The sequence below is a fragment of the Falco punctatus genome, assembly GCF_963210335.1.
Source record: "Falco punctatus genome assembly, chromosome: 2".
Lineage (NCBI taxonomy): Eukaryota > Metazoa > Chordata > Aves > Falconiformes > Falconidae > Falco > Falco punctatus.
This window is the reverse complement of record NC_137581.1, coordinates 109,445,771-109,467,678: the sequence shown is the minus strand read 5'-3', so window position 1 is coordinate 109,467,678 and position 21,908 is coordinate 109,445,771. Positions and strand designations below refer to the sequence as shown.

At 37.3% G+C, this 21,908-nt stretch overlaps 1 protein-coding gene across 10 annotated transcripts in view; it reads left to right on the top strand.

Moving 5' to 3' along the window:
- Window positions 1-21,908, top strand: part of ROBO1 (roundabout guidance receptor 1) — a 742,961-nt gene that overhangs the window by 464,553 nt on the left and 256,500 nt on the right. For all 10 annotated transcript variants that reach the window (XM_080374482.1, XM_080374481.1, XM_080374483.1 and 7 more), the window contains one exon: window positions 3,690-4,016. In XM_080374482.1, coding sequence (XP_080230608.1) covers window positions 3,690-4,016 — 327 coding nt within the window. The remainder of the gene's footprint in view (window positions 1-3,689; window positions 4,017-21,908) is intronic.

Here is a 21,908-nt window from a genome sequence, read left to right as displayed (position 1 = left end):
GACGTAAAGCATTTCAATAAAAGAAAAGAACAGAGATGTGGTGCTCTGAAAATCAGTGTGAAATGCTATACATCTGAAATGGAAAAGAAATGGGGCCAAGAGTGTACTGGCCTTTTGGCCCTTGGCCAAAGACATGGTCTGTCATGTATCATTTTTATAAGACATAGGATAAATTACTATTTAGATATATAGAGCTTAGGAATTCAGGTTTTCCGTATGTACCTGAGCTGAAATTTAGATCAACTGTAGATACAATCTTGATTTTTAGCTGTCTTGGGCTGCAGTAGTTCGAGTTTGAGGCACTTTGTTCCAGTAGCACGTAAGTTGGATTTTTTGTCCTGCTAAAGGAGAACAGCACACTGTTTTGTACTGATATCATCAGCTTTCCCATTGAAAGACATTCCCAACTCTTTTTCAATAATTAGGTTTATATATACTACGAACAGCAAGATTTAAGGTGGGAATAAAGGCAAATCTTGCCGCTATGAGTTTGGCATTCATCTAATGCTGGTCTTCTCTGAACCTTCACATCTTTTAATTCCAGTGTTCAAGTTCTTGTAAAAATAGTTGTGGCACAGTCCAAGAAACTGGAAACATGATTTCATATAATTGTTCTTTTAAGTAGCAGCATGAAATTGTTAGTATGGCATACTTTAATTGGTGGTATACAGTTGACTTTATATGAAGAACTTGACTTAAAATAAAAGCAGAGAACACAAGTTGGTTAGTTTCTATAACCCAGTGCTGTCATCTTTGGGGAAAGAAAAAGTAGCTCTGCTGTACATTTAATGGCAGATCCAGCATGTAATAGGTGTTCTGCTTCTTTTTCTTTAAAAAAAAAAACAAATATCCCGTTCGGAAGGATTTTTGACAGGAAAATTACAGGATTGGTGCCCACTATAAGATTTATGTTGATAATTGAAGCTGCTTCTTCTCAATAAAATGTAAATGCAGCTTAAATAGCTAGGCTAAAAGGAAAGAAATATTCTAAAAAGAAAAGAAAGAAAAAGAAAAAAAAGTAGATATGTAGAAAGATTACAACTTGTTTTTCAAGGCCATTATACCCCTCAGGCAGTTGTCACTACATCCGTGGTTAATGCTTACTACTCATGCAACTTTGGTCGCTTTCTGTTTTAAGCAGTTTTATGAAATTTCCTAGAGAAGTGTTACTTAATAAAATGCTATGATAAAAAAAAAAAAAGTACATTTCTTTCATTTTAACTCCTCTAATTTTACCCAGTAAGGAAATTTAAAGAGTATATGAGCATTTCTGGAGTTTCCGGAGGACCTTTTTTCCCCGTCAGTTTTGAGTCTAAGTTTTCAAGAAAGTTCAGAGGTCATTCTTTAAACTTTAATTCCATACAGTACTTGAAGTGCAGTGTACAGTCACTTTAATGTCAGTATGGGAAGCGTGCATACAGTGTATGTGAAAATGGTACTTCATTTATTTGTGGTCTGGGCCAGGCCAGAAACAATGGGAGGCTTGTACTATATTGTGTGCTGGCTAGCTAGCATTATCTGTGAAAATAAAATGTGATATGTACTAGTATATGTGCAAACTTTGAGTTTTAAACAAATTTTTCTTAACTATCTTTAAATATTTCACATCGAATTTGGCTTTTTGTATTTTCAGAGTGACTTATAACAGCTGGTTTTTAGTGCTCTAATTCATTGTTTCTGTGCCTCTCCTTATGAAGTACATAAGTGAGTAGAATTGTAAAACAAAAAAAAAACAAACAAAAAAAACCCCAAAACCAAATTATCCCTGTATAGGCATTTTTACCTTGGAAAGAGAGTTCTAAAATTGGTCACCCCATTTATGAGGGCAGCATTGTTACATGAGGGGCTTTTCACAAAAGGTCTGTAAAAGTTCAGGATGAGTAGGCACAAACACAGTTTGCAAGGACTGAGATGTGCTCTCAGGGAAAACAGAAGTCCGTTAGAGGCTGCAAAAGACCTGTGCTTGTTGGCACAATTTTCTTTTCTTGTACTTTTACCTCTCCTCTCACTGGGTCTGACCTGTTTGTTACCTCTAGGAGGTGCAGCTCAGTCTTGTGTTAGTGGTGTACAGGGCTGGGCTGCACAGGGACGTGTAGCCCCCAAAAGGGTTTGGGAGCTTCCTGACTTGCGTTCTGTCTACCCATACTTTACTTTTCATGTCTCAGGCAGTTGTTGCAGGTAAAAGTAAGTGTAAAATATAATTACTTGTTTGCTTTAGGTACTATGAGATCTTGCAGTATTGTGAATATCCGAACAAAAGTTGGCAAAGTAGGTACTACATATATTATCTTTCCTCAAAGGACTAAAGAGTAGGTTTATTGCTTTTGGAATTATTTTTTAGTTAATGATCAGTAACGGTCATGTACAAGTGTATTCTTTTACTGCATACAGAATGCATACATATTTCAGTGTAGCCAAGCCATACTACCAGAGACTGGGAAATGCGTGACTAGTGCTAGCTGATTAATGTAACATAATTTGCATTGATTATCTGGAAGGGAAATGTGTGAAATAAACTTTACAGGAAAATTCTACATTATAGAATATTGTTATTTATATATAAAAGACATATTTATGGTATGCACACATATAGTATATATTGAAAGCAGAGCTCTCTGGGACTCTGCTCTCCTTGTCTGCTTCCCTTTTGCCCTACAAATTTACAGTCTATTAACCTGCAGTAAATAGGTCTTGTATTTCTTTCTGCTGCTTCACAGGTGTTCAAAGCCCACATTATAATGTTAAAGAATCTTGGCATCTGAACTTTTAATAATCAGCAATTAGTGACCCAAGAGACTAATTTTATCCATGGCAAAGTTGTATATCAAGAAAGAGAGAAATAAGGAAAATAGTTTTAAATTGAGTCAGCAATTTAAAACCCTCAAAGTTTTGGTAGCTGCTTATTCTTAATTTGGAATTCTTGGCACCCGGTTGGCTGCCACATTCTTTGAGTATGTATCTATGCAGACAGTTGCAGGCGTTTTTTTTATGCCAGTTATCAGCTTGCAGTTTGAATGAGTTTGAAATTAAATTCTTTTTTAGAAGAGTATTTTGTTGACTTGTAACTTTTCTTTTATCCCTGATACTGTTGTCTCATGTTGTATCAGTATTCTAGATTCCATGCATTTTTACCTCGTACAAGTAAAATAAAGCAACTTTGTGTGTGCTGGTGATGTTAGTCTTACTCTGCAGACATTGCATGAATTAATGGACTTTCCAAGAGGTTAAATGAGGTTGACTATGACTTTGTGCTATGAATTAGAGCAGTACCAGTTTTGCTGGTAGAGATGGTCTGATGTTTATAGAGTATCTGTAGAACTAGTATTTCATAATCTACATATACATATGGATGTGTGTATAAACTTACACACATGAATAAATAAATACATGTTTAGGAACATGGCAGTTAAGTTCACTAACATAGGTTGCCTGTCGAAAAATGCTTTTGAATATATTCACTTGGGAGAGCCTTACAATCAAAGAAATTCATTAAGGTTGAATGTTTGGGTGGGTTTTTTGGGGGTTTTCTTTTTGTTTGGTTTTTTTTTTTTTACTTTAAGATTATGTCAATAGCTGCTCTTATTAAATCCTGTACTACGAGGTAATGGTTAAATAGTTGTGCTGCAAAACACAGTGACTATACCTGGCAGTGATCTCCTAAGAAAACTGCTGTTTTTTTTATCTTGCAGGTTCCCGTCTTCGTCAAGAAGATTTCCCACCTCGAATTGTTGAACACCCTTCTGATCTAATTGTTTCCAAAGGAGAACCAGCAACTTTAAACTGTAAAGCAGAAGGAAGGCCAACCCCCACCATTGAGTGGTACAAGGGGGGAGAAAGAGTAGAAACGGACAAGGATGATCCACGCTCCCACCGCATGCTGCTGCCCAGTGGATCTTTATTTTTCTTACGCATAGTCCACGGGCGCAAGAGTAGGCCAGATGAAGGGGTCTATGTCTGTGTGGCAAGGAATTACCTTGGGGAAGCTGTAAGTCATAATGCATCGCTGGAGGTGGCAAGTAAGTGCTTTTTTTTCTTTTCTTTTTTCTTCACTCTTCGGTAACAGCCGCTTGCTTTGATGTTATTTGAAGATAAAAAAAATTGTGAGCTGCCTCTGAGGCATTGACTTAAAACCAATGAAGGAATGATATGCTCAAATATTATTAATACAGAGAGAGGAAAAAAAGAAAAACAGGAAAGGTATCGTATCACTACAGAAATTCAGACATTTTTGTGCTTTCTCACTACTTTTGTGCTTCCATGCAATTATGATTACTTAATGCTTTTCAGATTTTGTATATTTAATTTCAGTTTATAGATGTTTTTCCTCTCCAGATAACCATGCAAAATGCCATATGGAGGCAGGAGGGCCAGGGTATGTTTGCAATTGTTGTTGCACCAATAAAACGTTAGAAACAAAAATTGGCAGATTTAGAAATTTTTTTTGTTCTTTTCTTTTTCTCTCCAAAAGAAATGACCTACAAATTATGTCTCTAGTTCTAAGTATTTGGGCAACGGAAGAAGCAGTCAAGTACGTTCACGTTAGTTTGTACTGCTTATCTCTTCCTGTATACCCTTTAAATTCTACAGGAAGAGAGAGTGTACATGAAAGTGTTTTAATGTTTCATATGGAGGGCCAAGTATAGGTCAAAAAATACCAGTTTTGGGGTATGAAGTATGAGAGGAAAACTTGGATTCAAAAGTTAGGTATCTATTTTAAGTTGCTTTTATAGGCTTCTTCTGTAATCTCTAGCCATCAGTCTGGTGTCATGTTGAAGAGCTAGCACAGAACTGGGTGAGTCATTCTCTGAAAACACTGATCCCTGTCTAAATGATTCATGTTGTCAAATAGCTCTGACAAGGCTCCTAACTTTTAGAGAAGTTAAATGCTCCTGTATAACTATAGAAGAAGGGCTAGATTTTCGTAACTCTCACAGAAGGTAAAGGAAATAGACTTTATATTTGTGCGTTTACTTGAGCCCTTTGCCTGGTCTCACTCACATTCACAGGCAGTCCCAAGGTCATTCATAATGCTCATACCAGAAGGATCTTGAGCATCACATGTAATATGGTAAATACACATGAGTAACATCTATTACCATGCAGTTTCCTTGTTGCCACTTCCAGTGATGAAAGAAATTGGTGTCTGGCTAGCTGGAAGTATGCTTATCCAGTAAACGTATAACCTGTTTAAAGCATCTGTTGATTGGTTACTCACAAATGTTATCTTCAGTATCTTACAGGTGTAATTTTGAGGGGGATGTTAATGCTCAAGAGATTTATCTGATTGCTGTTGTTTACTTCATAGCACTACTCACTGACTCTTCCAATGAGTTTTAATGTTCTGTCCATGCAGCAAAGCAGTGTGGACAGTGTGCTTATTTCACATTCTTTTGGTTTGCGACGTACCTTGAAGTAATATTTGAAATACATGTGGTTTTGTGTCTTCCACAATTTCTCATCAGAACCCAGAAACGTGAGAAAATTTCAGTGGTTGGTACACTGTGGTGTGCATCAATTCAAGTGGTGATAGTTGCTAAATGTGTTTGTCACTCCTGCCTGAATTCATCTTCATGTGGTTACAGTAGAGAGCCTAACTGACAGGATCTGAATGCAAAATATTGATATTGCTACAATTTTTTTCTAAGACCATCTGCCAACACTCAAGACAATAATAATAATAAAACAAAATTAGTATTTTCTTAAAGGGATTCAAATGGACACCACCTAACAATAGTATAGCATTAAATTGTTAATCCAGCTCAAAATTACCCTCATATTGAAGGCTAGTGTCAGGAAAAATACCTATCAACAATGCTGAAGGGAAGCTCTGCCCTCCCCCCAATCTATATTTAGACATAAAATTTGTAAGTATAACGGTGTACAGTTTTAACTGTATACCAGGAGATTATAGACAAAGAATTTTAACAGAAGAAGTTAGGATTTTAATATAAAAGATAGTGATGTGACAGTGCAAAAGCACAAAACCACTTTAAATAGTACAGAAGAGGTAAGGAACACTGAAAGAGTTGAAGGCTGTTGGAATAAATATTCATCAAATTTAAAAGTTATGTATTATAGCTGTAATGCTGTTGTCATTATAAACTGCAGTTACATTCACAGTGGATTGTTGCAAATCAGTAAACTGTTTTGATTAGCTTCTCAGTACACCTGTTCTGAGCACCGCAGCATTTATATTTTGTATACAGTCATATGCAACTGCTGGTTTCGAAATCCTTATGTTATAGTTTAATTTTTGTATGTTTGTAGAGTAAAATTGTCTTTATTTAGTTTCCATTTGCAAAATACGGATGACCATTTAGAGTACTCATTTGGTTATATGCTTTGATACTGTAATTTTAACCAAAAAGCTTCCATGAAACATAAGACACAGAAGCATGTTTGGCACTGTACTTTTTTTCCAGCTTTTGCTGGAAGAAGCAGCTTCTGTCCGCATCAGTTTTTGTGACGGGGAGTTTATCACATTTTCTTCTACCAACTCATACAGTAATGGCTTTAATTGGATGATGTTCTTTCACTGTTCAATGGATGTGTAGATTTGACTTCAGATTCAGGTTAATACTAAAAATATTTTTTTCCTGTTGCTCCTTTGTGCATATCAATTTTTTTTTAAGCAGTTCCAATACTAATGTTTTAAATAGTCCACAAGGAGAGTTTGTTGCCTGTGTAATAAGGTGGACATCTGCCGTAAGTATACTGTGCATACGTTTTGCAGTTTAAAAGAAGGAAATGTGGAAGGATTTCAAGACTATAAAAATTTCAGAAGTGCACTATGTTAGAAGTTGGTTTATCTTCTTAAATACCTGTGTATTTTAAGAACTTTAAAAATAGCTTTAAATGTGATTGCCGCAATGGGGGAGAGATTAAAATCATAAATCATAAAGTTATTTTCCCTCTTCTTTGTCCCTTTCTATTCATCAACCTTTCTTTGGTGACTTGACTGAGGTGTGCATGTCATTTAATCTAATGGATGCTTCATTTTCTTCCACTGATATGTATCTCGGTCATGATAGTGTTAGTCCTCAAATAATACCATTGAACGTGATCTAAATACCATTTATTATCAGGAAACTGAATTCAGTCAGTCTGTTATGCAATCTCTGCAACTTATGGCCCTTCCAAAATGTCTGTAGATCCTATGTGTCTGCTTATAGTGTTGGGGATTTGTTATATCTTGTTCATAATGTTATTTTATATATGTATATCTATACACACCGTTTGTAGCTGTATTTCTTGCAGTTTCTGTTGTTATTTCTTTGAAACCGTGCCCCATCCTTGTCCCCAAAATAGCCTTAAAAACAAGATGGTCCTTTTGGCTGGTGAAGAGCAGTGCTGTTCTTAAATCTATGAAACAAGTGCTTGAACCCCCACTGACTTTATTGTGTTTGATTATGTTGCAGGACTGTAACTTTCCCAAATCAAATGGGTAGCCACTTGATATTTCAATAATTAAATCTCAGACACTTTAGAGACTACTAAAACTATTCTAAGATACACAGCCCTGTGCAAAGTAGCTTTGTAACTGAGTATTATGTGACATTTTCTATGTAATTTAGATCTATAAGATTTTCATAAAGGGGAAGAATAAGAATCTGCCTAAATAGGAACTCAGCAGAAAGCAGAATTCAGAGTAAGTTAAGTAGGAGATGTAACTCCTGTTTAATTGGGGGATTTTGGTTTTGGTAGTTGACTGACTTCATTTGCATATGAAAAATTATTCCCACAAAATTTCTGAAATGGGGAGTCACTGTATGCGTTCAAACTTAATTTGTAGTAGAACAGTTTCAGTAGGGTGGCCTAGAAAGGGTGTGCAATGGGATACTCAGGTAACAGGCTGCAGTCATTCTTCAGACTTGGGCTGCTACAAGTACATTTACCTTGCTCTTCTTGAATTCCTAAACTCAGCCTTTTGATCACTGGAGTCCTACGTAAATTAGCTCCATATTTTGGATTTGAGGAATGTAACTGGTTATGGATTACTGCCTACCAGTCACATGTTCTCCAGTGGTGAAAGACGCTAAGGAACATGAAAAAGGACATACCCCTGTCAAAACGAAACTGAGTAATTCTCTCTATAAATGTCAGCTTTTACGGGTGGGAGCACAAAATGAAACCATGCTTGATCCTCAGAGTAAGGGCTGGGGACTTTTATCACATAAACCCTTGGGAAACAAAAGTCAATTTTCACGGTAGAGAAATAAAAGCAGTTTTGGAAAACTGGAAAGTTACCCATTAGCAGACTGGAAAGCGGCTGCAGCTGCTTCATATGCCTGAATCTCTCTGGACTGTCTGGTGAACAGTGCACCTGTTTAAGACCAGATTCAGTTATTGGGGTGTGTGGTAAGTCTGATTCAGGGTTTAATTTTTTTCTTTTGCTTTTCTCCAGTTCCTCCTTTTTGAGGAAAAAATGATCTCTGGTTCTCACAGGTGTCTGTTACGTAGCATTATGTAGACACCTACCCGTGTCAAGAGTGGCAACAATGGCTGCAGTGGTATATTCATTTTATTTCTCCACTCTAATAGTTTTTAGGGATGTTAAGAAAAATCAAATATGAATGAAGTTGTTTTCTTGTCAGTGGCTTTGTGAGTCTTTATTTCAAATTGCTTTTCTCTGAGAGACATTTATTTCACTTTTGCCGTGAAAGTTCTAGGGTAAAAATTGACATAGCATTCCTATTTCCCACTGATGATACGGATTTGCTTCTGAAGAGCAATGCTTTTGCAAAAGTATTTGTAAAGTATGTACACATGTATGTTACCTCTAACCTCAATAACAGGATATTTTATGCTAAGTAAGCTGCTGTGTATAGAAGTTTGCATGCATTTGTTTTCAATTTATGATCGATAATACTCCAAATACTTTCTACATCAGATCCCAGGAACATCCCAGTTACAGACTTGCTATGCTGTGATTTTAAAAAGAAACGTAACCCCTTGCATAGCAAAGGATTGATACAAAAGAGAAGTTAACAGCTCTGTCTGCTTAGTGGTTTTAAAACAATAGTACCCTTCTCACAATGAAAGTTGCATTTTTCGTGTGTATTGCTTTCATCACATTTGGCCTGTGTGGTTTTAGGCTACATGAGTAAACTTGCCCTACTGCCTGCCATTGTACAGCATCAATGTTTCAAACCAAGCTGAAATCAATGAACAAATCTGCAGATCTTGTTACTTGAGCTGTTAATGTCTTACTGATAAACAAGTGACTTAATGCAAATACTTAAATATATATAACAAAGATGAATCTCATTAAGTTGCTATGTATATATAAAAAAAATTACTGAAACTATGCCATTCCTTACCACAAGCAATGGCATTAACAACAGTTGCTTGAGGCATAGAAGGTTTTAATAATAGTGCTGTTGCTAATGCCTCTTAAAACCTACTATTTGTCAATGGCAGGTTTACCTTGAACCTGACTCTTTCAATGCTTGTCGCAGTGGTATACTAAGCCTGGATTACTATAAACTGCCTCTGAAGCATATTTTACCAAAAATGTAACATCATTTAGAAGAAATTTATTTGCAGTGAGGTCAAAGTTGCATGCAGATGTGCTGGTTTTATAATGTAGTTAACTGTGTTTGAGGAAGGCAAGAACAATTATTTTAGCTACTTTACAAGTTTGCTTATATTAATTTCTTCTGCTGTTACAACTCATTGAGAGTTTAAATGTCATTGTAATTCTGGAAGTCCAGCACCTGGATTTTGAAGATGCATAGAGCCTTATCTTTAGTGTTCATATATATTGTTTCCTTTAGTAACCAACTCCCTGGTAACTGTAGAACTGAAGTATTTTATTAGTACTATTATGAAATCCCACTAAATGCTACTTCTAGGAAATCTAATTGTCCCAATGAGACTTCAGAATGAACGAGAACATGCGGAGAAACTAAAAAATTAATGTCTTTGAAATATGCCGTTGTATTTCTAGATGCTAGTGTGTGTGTGTGTTTCCATGCACATGCTTTTTCTCTCTTAAGCATAGTAATATTGCATCCTTGAAAGTTTGGGAAGTGAAACTTGTACTTTTTTCCTTTCTATTGTTTTTTCATTAGATGAAAATGATGTTGTCACATATTGAGGTGGACCTAATGAGAACAGCAGATGCTTAACAAACCTTCCATATTTTAAAGAATGCTTATCCAGTTGTGTTTACTTTTACCTATAAAAAGGGGAAAAGTAGAGTGAAATAAGGAATTTTTGTCCCATTAAACCTCTATAACAAAATAAGGAGGTTTTATGTTCATATTTGATGTAAATATTTCTGCTTTGTAGACCTTCTTTAAATTATAACATGAATCAGCCAAACACAAAAGCAGATAGAGAAGTGAAGCTGCACAGAAATCCAGCAGTGCAGCAAATGGAAATGCTTAAAAATCATTGTTCCTACTGTACTCAGGTTTAATCATGTTGTTATAGCTATTATTCCTATTTCAGGTTTAGAAAAAATGCTCTTCCATGAGCCTTCCATGGCTGTCCTGACAGCCCTCTATGAAAGTCCTATAGCAGGGTTTAAAAATGAAATATTGACACATATGAAGAATTTCAGTTGAACTCATAGCATGGTGTAATTAGAAAAAAAAAATAATAATTTCAAAGGATTCCAAATGAGAACAGAAATTGCTAGGGTGATCTCTACTGGGTGGAAATAAGCCATAATTTTAGATTGTCTTCAAATTGGACTGTCCTGACACGTGGAGGCAATATGTTGAGTTTCTTATGTTCATGCTCTTTATGAACAGAAGTTGCCTTCATGCAACCAATCGACACAGACCCTGTGTCAAGTTTCAGAGAAAGTGGCTGAATTATTTTAAGATCATTTTATTTGATGAAATCAAGATCTGAAATCTCATGTTTTGTACTGAATTAGTACAAAATTTCTTTTCTCTCACCCCTTGCTATGTCATTACGATTTTTTGTAGAGAAGTAGTATATTTAAGACCAGGGAATTTGGCATGATTCTTTCATGTGTAGCTTTGTCATAGTTGTAACATGGTCTTCAGTACATATTAGGTGACTGTTCTAGTTATAAAAATGTTTTGAAATTATAGAAAAGGAATAAAAATGACGTACAGTCAGTGTAGGTGTCTTAGAGTTAAAAACACTTCAAGATCTTTGAATTACAAGAAACAGAGTTAACCATTCTCAAGAGGGGATAATTTCATCGGTAGCCTTGTTAATTATCATTGATAAAATGAAATGTCCCCTGTTCTGAAATTCCTTTGACAGATGAAGGAAAGGTTTCTCTATAATCTAAGGATCAGCGATGACTTTATTGTGTTATACAGAATATGAGCTGTTTGATTAACTGCAAAATTCCTTGTCATTTTGCATGAATTTTAGGCGATACAAGTTCTCCCTGAGTTGTTGTTTGTATCATTAGCTTCATGTTATGCAATACTGTCAAAATTCAAACCAATTAATTTTTATAAACGTTCTGTGTTTTAAATTATACTTTATGTGCAATCACTGGTGTGGTAGAGGAATCAGGCAAACAGGTTACTACCTTCTTCAGTTGCGTGATAATGAATATAACCTTGGTTATCAGAATCTCCAACATTTGAGGCATCTGTGGTCTCAGAGAAAAAAGTCTTTTCTAACAAAACATTTAGTTTTTTTCCTCATTGAAGAAAGGAACTTAATATATATCTGGCAGTATATTATCCTACTAGGCCATATGATTTTAGCACTGGGCAAACCTCAGAAGAACAGTTCTGTTTATTTGCTGTCATGATCCACAGATCTATATATGCAACTATGCTCAACAGTGGTACGTATTGGCTAATGCTGTTACATTTTCTGTGCTTCCAGCAGCTATCTCATTTACTATATTTTCACATTTCTTACTGAAAAAAACTTTAAGGATTTTTTTCATTAAAAGCTGGGTTAAAAAGATTTTAATGATGTTTTTCATTAGCAATGTTTTACCATCATACCTCATCAGATCAGGAAAAAACCACCAACCCTCAACTTCTGTTGACCACCTCTCAGTGTTAGGGTATTTGTTTTTAGGTTTAATATGATCTTTTCTCTCTTTGTCTTGGGGAGGGCAGCCCCCTTCACCTGTTGGTGGAGCGTTGCTACTAGAGCCATGATCTGTACTACCACTTCATTAAAAGTTTAGCTCAATTTTAAATCATGATTATTTTGTTTGCTCTGCATGCTCTTTGCAGTGGGCCAGTAGACAATGTTATGGTGCATGCTACAGTTTCCATTTAGTGCTTGATAAATACATGAGAAGTCATACTTGTTTATCAATACTTTGATATACAGTAACTCAAACTACATTTCTTCAAGTATTAATGTCTTTTAATTTTTTTCTATTCCATTCATGATAGAAATAATTTCTGTGTACAAAATGCACGTAAATTATGACTCCTTTGGCTTTAAAGTTGTTGCCTGCATGTTGATAGTTTGAGATAAAATCTCATATTGGATCTGAAGCAAACACTCCGGTAGTAAAGACAGCTAAGATTTAGTTGTTCACCTTGGGATTTATTTGGTAGAGTAGGCTACAGGCTGGGGGCAGGGCGGCTGGGAAGCTGCCTGGTGGGAAAGGGCCTGGGGGTGCTGGTTGACAGCCGGCTGGGCATGAGCCAGCAGTGTGCCCAGGGGGCCAAGGAGGCCAACAGCAGCCTGGCCTGTATCTGGAACAATGTGGGCAGCAGGACTGGGGCAGTGATTGTCCCCCTGTACTTGGCACTTAGTGAGGCCGCACCTCAAATCCTGGGTTCAGTTTTGGGCCCCTCACAGCAGGAAAGACCCTGAGGTGCTGGAGCGTGTCCAGAGACAGGCAACGGAGCTGGGGAGGGGTCTGGAGCACAAGGCTGATGAGGAGCAACTGAGGGAGCTGGGGGTGCTCAGCCTGGAGAGGAGCAGGCTCAGGGGGGACCTTATCGCTCTCTGCAGCTGCCTGACAGGGGCTGTAGGCAGATGTAGGTAAGTCTCTTCTCCCAGGTAACAAGTGACAGGACAAGAAGAAATGGCCTCAAGTTGTGCCAGGGGAGGTTTGGATTGAGTGTTACGAAAAATTTCTTTATGGGAAAGGGTTGTCAAGTGTTGGAAGAGGCTGTCCAGTGATATGGAGTCACCATCTCTGGATGTTATTAAAAGTGTGTAGATGTGCTTAGGGACACGGTTTAGTGGTGGACTTAATGATCTTAAAGGTCTTTTTCTGCCTAATTTATTCTATGAAAACATATTCATGCCAAGTCAAAAGCAGGTCTTATTTTATATTTTTATTGCTTCTTACTTCACCATAGGTTCTGGAGATTCTTTTGAAACTTTGTCAGCAGCAATGACAATGCCACAGTAAATTTTTTGGGAAGAGTCTCCCATCCATTTGTAGGCTGCTTAGGATGGTTGATAGGTTTTGAAGTACGTTGGTACAGAAGTTCCTACTGGAAAGAACTGATTTGCTGCACTCACAGGCTGTATACAGTACTTGGCAGCAAGGTATAATAAAGTGAAAGCCTTGTATGGCAAGCATGTGCCGTTTATGTTGGTTATAATTTTTTTGGCAAAGACTTATGAAAGTTTTGGATGGTTTTTGTTTCAAGTATGCAGTTAGTTTTAAGGTATCACAAAAGGCCTTTCTTTTTTGAGTTTTTCATTTATTGTTTTGTTCAAAGACTAGGTTTCTTCAGGAAAATATCTACACTTGCAGGGGCAGTGGAGGAGACAAAAGGAAGGGTTGCTTTTATTTATTTATTTGATGGTGATTTGGTGATTCAGTCTTCCCTGTACTTATGAAAGAAATGTATAAAATAAGGAACGTGCCTTACCAGAGTTACTGCGTGTTCATACTGTAAAGAGGGTTACAGGGTTATTGTATGAATTGAGGAATAAGATGTACAGATTTAAAACACAATAAACAACAGAAAACCAAAACTTGACTGGAAATGCCATAGCTTAAATGTGTTTCCTAACTGATACAGTTTGATATGGTAAAACTTCATCTATAGCTACGTCTAAGTCTGTTCTTAAAGTATTGTATGTGTGTTACCTAAAATACAACAAGTATGTATTTGGGAATATATAAAAGTAATTTTTAAAGGTTAGAAGGTTTTATAGTCTACAGTTGTAAGAGTAGTGTGTTAGGATTTTGGTTGATCTGTGGAGATGTTTGAAAGCCCATATTGTTGATACTTCATACTAGATCTGAAGTGCCAAGGTGCAATATATTTTGGAGGCGGACTAAGAGGACTTCTATTGAGGATGTGTGTCAACATATTTAGAGCATTATAGCTAATTCTGTACTCAGAGCAGTTCACAGGTCAGTGTTATTGCTGGTGGGTAACAATGAAACCGATACAACAAATGAAAAGCTTTTTCTAAATGCTGATATACGAGAACTACATGATACACATTACAACTACTGTGAAAACAAAGCCTGTAAATAAGATTGCTATTCAATGCAGTTATCTACTCCTGTCAAAGTCAGGGCAAAATAATAGGCTACATAAGCACTTGGTCCAGCCCAAGAAAGCTGTTCTTACATATTTGTGTCTTTCCAGAAACTATGCAGAGCAGAGGAATTTAGGTTGCCTTTAGCCAACAGAGTTCTTGATTGGTTATGATACTGTGACTACGCAGATTAAGCTGATGAGTAATTTAGGATGCTATAGTGGCCATGCTGGGATGGATGATCAAGCAAATTAAGTATTTAGTGGTCTTGCCAGAAATTGCTGTGCAGCTTGCCACATTCATAAATCAGAAAATGTGATGGCAGTCTTTCTATGAAATGGCCACTTTGATGGGTAAAAGATTATCTGAAACCTTGAACCAGAACTGGAGAAGTTGGTTCTTAGAAGAAGGTGGAAGCTATATATTTATTTATTGCAGATTTAGACTCCTCAGTCATTAGTGTTAGAGGAAATAAAATAACTGAATTAAAATTTTTCAGGTTTAAAAGACCCTACTTTTCCAAGCGTGAGCCTGAGACAGATATGCAAGTAATTTCTTTGAATCCAGCTGCATTGTGAATTGATAACAAAGCTCTCCTTAATTTGCTGTTGCTGTTCAGAAGCTTCTGACGTTTCAGACTGATAACATCTAGTATAAATACCAATAAAGGCAGGCATCCTAATTATATGAAGGAGGAAATGGAGGTTTTGATAGCACAGTCTGTTTTCAGCCTCTGCTGCATACTCCCCTTCATGTGGTGCTCGGTGATGTGCTGTTTGATAGGTCTCAAGCCTGTATGCCCTGTGGGCTGTGAAAGGTAGAACCTCAAGCAGAGTTCAGGGGGAGCTCCTTGGTGGAAGTTATCAAATGAAATGGGACCATTGGCTGTCTCCTCTTTTTTTTTTTTTTTTATTTTTTTTTTTTTTTTTTATTTTTTATTTTTTATTTTATTTTTCTGGTCGGTGAGCTTCCTCTGGTCCAAGGGAGTTTTTATATGCCGTTTTCAGCTAATAGATGTCTAGTGCATTTTTTTCCTAGTTTCTGCTTTAAACTCTTGATCTTCACCACCCGCCCCAGACATCTTGGTAGAACTAGATGAAGTGAAGAAGATTCTTCCTATTTTTATAAGTGTTTACATTTCTTAAGTGATATAGGGCGTAGGCCTGTAGGCAAAATAATAAAGTCAGACAAATAAATGCTGACTAGTAATCCTCATGCATTGGTGGTTCTGCTGTTATTTTCCCCCCAATACTACATTTAAAAACATGTTTTCCTGACATACTGAAAGACTTGCTTCTGAGATAAATTTGGAGATAAATTTGCATGTGCCAGTACCATTTTGTGTATGAATTTAGAACCGTTGGCAAATACTTCATATTGATGAGATATTTTGTTGTTATTTTGAGTCATCGTTCCCCAGAAAACAAAAGTATCAGCTGTGTTTAAAACTGTGAAGAAATGGAATTTTTTACTGTCATCACATTAAAAGCGTTCTTTAAAAATCATACTGCTGACAAAGACACATTTGCATCTTTGTGTCTGTGAGATGTTTTGATGAGAGCTGTCTGACTTAACTTGCATCCTCTATGTAAATTGATTTCAGCTGATTGCTTTGAATTTGAAAGAAATTTAATTTGAAAACTGCCCTGTTTCACTCCCTGTGGTAGTAGATGCTTCTCTACGTCATCTGTTAAGCAGTGCATAGTCAGCATATGTCTGTTCCTCTCCTATTTAAACTGTTTTCTCCAGAGAAAGAGAAACTCCCTTTAGACCAGACAGACATCTGCTGACTCTCTCCTACTAGGAAAGCAACTGAAAAGATATCTTTCCCGTGATTAAAAGAAATATGTCTGGAGGAGCTTGGTTTTTGTTCAATTAATCAAAGATTAAACACATGTGGACACTCTAAGCTGGGCTTCTTTGTGTTTCTGTGCTAGCAAAAGTGATTGGAGGGAGCTGTGTGCTTGAGCTGGCTTGACTGAAATGTAATATTTTACCTATATGCATGCTATAATTTCAGTTCCAAAAGTTTATAATGAAGTGCAAAAAAGCCACCAGAAATGAGCTTTTTTATTAGCTTATATCTTTGAAATATTTCAATTTTAAAAAAAAAAAAAAAGAGGAAAAAGTGTCAAATACTTTTTCTAACCCTTGTTTAAAAAAAAAAAAAAAAAGTCAGGGTTGTGTGACTGTGCTACTTTATACACAGTTACCATTTTGGTTTCTGTAACCATTTCCAGATGCAAAGGCATTCTTGGTTCCTTTTGTTCCTCAGTTGCTATTAGTAAATGCTTTACTGGCAGAAGCGTAGTGCTAAAATCTGGTATTCAGCTCAATGCTTTATTCTTACTCACATTATACTACAGATTGACTATTTATTAAAAACCTGCAGGTTTTTCTCTGATGTCAAAAAAATGAATAATTTTTTTCACCCTCAAGTATAGAGAATATATAGACTAAAAATGCTACAAGAGTAAGATGGCAATAATTAAGCAGATTCCTTGAATACCATGCTGTACTTAAATTTTTCATCAGACACTAGCAAGTCTCTGTCGTAGACAGCTTTATCTGAAGATAATTTGTTTGGCTCCAGCTTTATTAGTGGAATTAGTTCTTTGGTAGTAGTCTGTGGTGAGGTTTTAAAACAGGAAAGGCTCTGCTGATAACTGACTTCACTAAGATATTTTATAAAATTGTCTTCTTCTGGACTGTTCTTTCTATTAGATATGGCTCTGGTTTATTAACTGATCAAGTTTTCTTCAAAATATATGAATACTTACCTGTGTATGACTTTCTGAATAGACATAAATTAAAATGCAGTGCAGAGGTCTGTCCTTTCATAAATAGGCATCAAGCAATTTTTTTGGCAAGATACTTGATATGATAGAAAAGTTTCCTTAAAGTAAGATGTACTAGAGTTTAGTAATTACGGAAGAAGCAGACAATGAAATATGCAAAACAGCAATCATGGAATTAGCTAGTAAAATAAAAACAATAAAAATTTCCTCAGTATGTAGCTTTTTCACTATTAATGTGCTGAACTGGTCCTTTGATGTTAATAAAAGGTGTAATGGTGGGAATTGCAAATTGTTTCTTTTTAAAATGCTAACTTGAAATAATTAGGTTTTTAAACCAAAAACAGTCACAGTATTTTCCAAATATGAAAAAAAAAAAATCATAAAGGCCAGCTAATTTTAGTAAATATTGTCCCTGTACAGAGTAAAGAGAATCAGTGCATATACTTCAACTTTGGTATCTTGGCATTCCTTTGTGATATGTTTCCTTTTGCAAGAGTACCCTGAAAATCCATTCTTCTGTGTATCTGTAGGTGTTTCAAATGAAGTTTTCAAAAGCAATTTATAAATGTTAAAATATGCCCATTATTGAGGGAAAAAAAAAAGAAAAAAAGGTGGTTTTACTGTTGCTGTTCTCTAGACACAAAAACTGAGGCAGGAAGAAATTAAATCTTGGTCTCAGAGGGTCACAAAGACGGCTGTCAGCCGTGGAGCAACTGGGGAGTCACTCACTGTTACATTTGTTCTTCACAAAACTGCTCTTCATTGCTCTGTTTTAAGAATGGTTTGAAATGTTTTCTAGCTATTTTTAGCACTAGTTGCAAATAACTTTCAAAGTCCTTTGGGTGGTGCTGGGATATAATTTGAGTTCTTAACTTGTAATTTTCTATTTTCCTCCTATGGATTTGTTTCTCTAGAGCCTGGATTGCTAATTCCCTATGGATATGGGTCACCTTTTTTTTTTCTTTCTCCCTGCCAGCTGCTCATGGATCAGATGAATATATCAAGGTGATTGTATATTTAACCCTCCATTGTTCAGAGAGAGAAGTCTACAAAAGAGAAATCCTAATAATATGTAGGTGAGCATGGTACAGGGACAATTCCTTTTCTGAATTCAGTTTAGTGTGTTCCTGCCAGACTTGGGACCAGTCCTACAGGAACAGAATGAGTGTCACTGATTTTAATTTCACCCATGCTCAGGGAAAGCCTATAAAGTCAAATTAATCCCCTTTGCTTTAATACACAGTGGATGCAAAGAAAAGAGGGCCTTGTGCCCAGGCCAGGAACATCCAAGCTATCTCTCTGCTCCAAGAGTGCAACCTCCTGTTGAAAAGATTGTAGTTCCCATGCAGGAATGGTACTGCCTTCCCCTCTGTTTGCAGGGTTCTTGGGCCACTGGTTCACTTCTGGTCTACCCTAATTGTCTGGTAGATCTAGCAAAGCTACCCCTTAAAAGCCCATCACAAAAGGCATGTGGGCTGGAGAGCCTGGCGTGGTTGCCCCAGTCACTGCAGCGGAATCAGTCCAGTTCAGGGCAGACCCAGTGAGGGACCCAGCCTGCTCCAGCTCTGCTCCATGTTAGCTGCTTTCCACACAGGCAACTCAGGAAAGTGGTGGAATGGTTACACTCCCATTTTCAGCTCATCAGCCATTCACCCACGCTCTTTCATTCCTCCCACCACCTATGTCTGCTCCTTCCCTTTTTTTCCCAGCTCTCCTGTGAGCTGAGCAGATTGTTCAGCCCAGTACATGAAGTGCAGTCTTGCTGTAGGCCACTGTGGGAGCCCAGCAAAACAGTCCTGCGGAGCTGAATTCAGCCTTCAGGCTGCCAATTAGTTTTCCCTGTTCTGGAGGGAGAATCGCAACTCATGCATATTTGTGCTCTGTCATGGAATAGATTTAGAGCTTCAAAGTTAAGAGGGTAGGAAATGGGAGCAGTAATTAGCAGTCACAGTCCCTGGTTTTGCTCCTTCAATATGCTGTCACCATTTAAATATTTTGTTACTGAAAAGAAGAAAGTAAGTTTAATCTTTTCCTGACTTCAGTTATGACAAAAAAGAAACTTGATCTAAACCAGTCTTCATAGAGGATTAGATGAGTGTGAGATTTTGTCTATAGAAGAACAGTGTAATGGTGAAAAGACTGATTTACTTTTCTTCAAATTAACTTATGATTTTATAGAAAGAATCAAGCAGTGACTGTTTCCTTTAAACACACACAAAACTCCTGAATTAATAGATAATATGTAGAAAGAGCCACCGAAGTAGAGGTACCTAGCTCAAAATGAATTTACCTGATAATAGTTAGTCACAACTTGAAGGGTTTGCATACAAAACAAATGTTATCAGATAAACAAGTAGTGATAAAGCGAAGTCCGCCCCCTATATTTGAACTGAACGGCTTGGCAGGTATATATGCTTGCATCATATATCTAAGTACGAAAGGTGTATTTTCAGTTTAGCATTATGGGACCATAGTCTGTCAGGGAGTGGTGCTGTAAAGGACTGGAATTACATTATATAGCCTTATAGGATTTTCCAAGTTGTGCTGGCAAATACGAATAGAGAGGTACAGTACAGGTGAATCATTGATGAGACCGTTATTGGAATGCTGAGTCCAAGCACGCACATGAAAAAGGACACTGGAAAGTTGGAACAGACTCTGAAAATGTTTGCACAAATGATTCCAAGTTTGACAAGCTTGGTATATGTGACGCTTCTGCTCAACCTAGTATAGTTTTATTAAAGCAAGTGTTAAGAGGCAACTTGAGGCCAGAAATCTACTCATACTATATAAAAATTCCAATTAGTACTATATTAACATGAAAGTAGATGCAGGGATTGTGTCTCTAAGATGATACATATATATATATGCATACCACCCTGACTACAGTTAAGGCATTGAAGAAAGTAAACAATTCTGTGCCTACAAAGTAAATCAGTAGGTGAAACATTGTTAATTCTTTGGTTTTCATGCGGCTCTGGCAACTTCAATCAGAACTGGAGTTTATTTCATTACTGTCATTTATTCATCAATTAAGAACACAGTAAGGGAGGCTGCGGGATAAGAAAGTGTGATTTGCTGTTCAGACTGTTTTGACTTCCTAAGGAACATTAGGGTTTTGAAGAAATACATAGTTTATTCATATAGTACGCAAATTAGCGAACCCAGAAGTGGAAGGGACAGAACAGAATTGTGGATGAAACTTCAGAAGCACAGCGTGTCAGAAAACAATAGTAGCTTTTACTCTGCCTTTCTTCATGGGAAATGTAGACTCCTTGGGACGTATTTAACTGAAATATGATGTGCATTTTTAGGTTTTGTGGCGTTTTGGGTTTTCTTTTTTGTTTGGCTGGGGTTTTTTTAACACTTACTTGAAATATTCCTGTGTTAAGTGAGCTGCCGGTATGCAAGACTGCAGAGGATCTGTGCAGTATCTTTATACTTGAAGAGGAGAGTAGAAAGTTTGAATTGACCTGTGGTCTGCATCTGAAGACATTAACTATTAACCAGATCTCACATACTGTCTCTGCCTGTGATTCATCTTGATGGCATCTTGTAAATCCATAGACCACCAGAAAAGCAGGGAACAGTTGAAAGTAGCTGGTTACACACTAGTCTTTCTCAGCAGATTTCATTTAAAGGTAGCTTGATGTGTGCACGTTACACAGAAAAGGGTATTTTATATCCTCAGCCACCTCTGCTGGCAGGCACTCAATCGCATCAGGTCTGCCAGCTGGCCTTGTGTGAGCAAACGAAGCGCTGTGCCCAGTGGCAGAAGGTGCCAGGCCCTCAGGGCTCCGTTCCCTCCCCTCATTCCTCTTTCTGGGGGCTCTTAAAAGTATGTATGTTTTCTGAATATGCTGTCGGCTGTACCTGCAGTTTTAGTCCTTGCTCAGCTGTCCTTTGTCTTCTCTGCTGGATCTAAGGCTTTTGATGCTCTGCAGCGTGTATAAACGGGGCTTTGGCAGCTCTGCAGGGGCTCGACCCCTGGGCACAGGCTGCCTGGGCTGGTGCCGCCAGAGGGTGGGAGAGGGAAGCCCCCAGGGCTGGTGCTGGCTTGGGGACAGCAAGCCAAGGAAGCTGTGGTCATGTGTCTCTCCAAGCTAGGTAGAGCATTGTCCATCCAGTAGTTCCAGAAATTTGTATTTTATTAAACTCTGTTGGTGGACTCTGAGGAACTCAGTGAGCTGTTCCTTGTGAGAGTGAACGGGGGATGGCTCCCTGCAAAAAAGTTGAGTGGTGGTGGCCCCAGGTTCAGCGCTGTGTTGTGGCTAGGACCTGAAACATGGGAAGGTAAATTAAGAGTAGTGATCTCTTTATTCCTGACCTTAATAATTCAAATTTTTGTCTTTCTCTTTAAATGATTTGGAGAAATAAAAATTACTTCCCTGGGAGGATATTACTTTGGCTAAGATGATTTGTTGAGACATATGGCTTAGTGTGTCTAATGCCTGATGATTAGTTGTGTCTGATTGTTCCTGCTATAGAAGTATTGGAAACTCTTCTGGCTGATAAGTAAAAATCATGTCTGAAACATGTGTGCATAGTGGGAATAAATAATCATAGGTAGGCTCTTCTGTAAGTGTAGTAGTGTGTCAGACTTTGGAAGAAGTTACATTGCTTTTTTTTTTTTTTTAATTGCAAGGGAAATGAGTTAATTGAACGGAATGTTAAGGCATGTCAGTG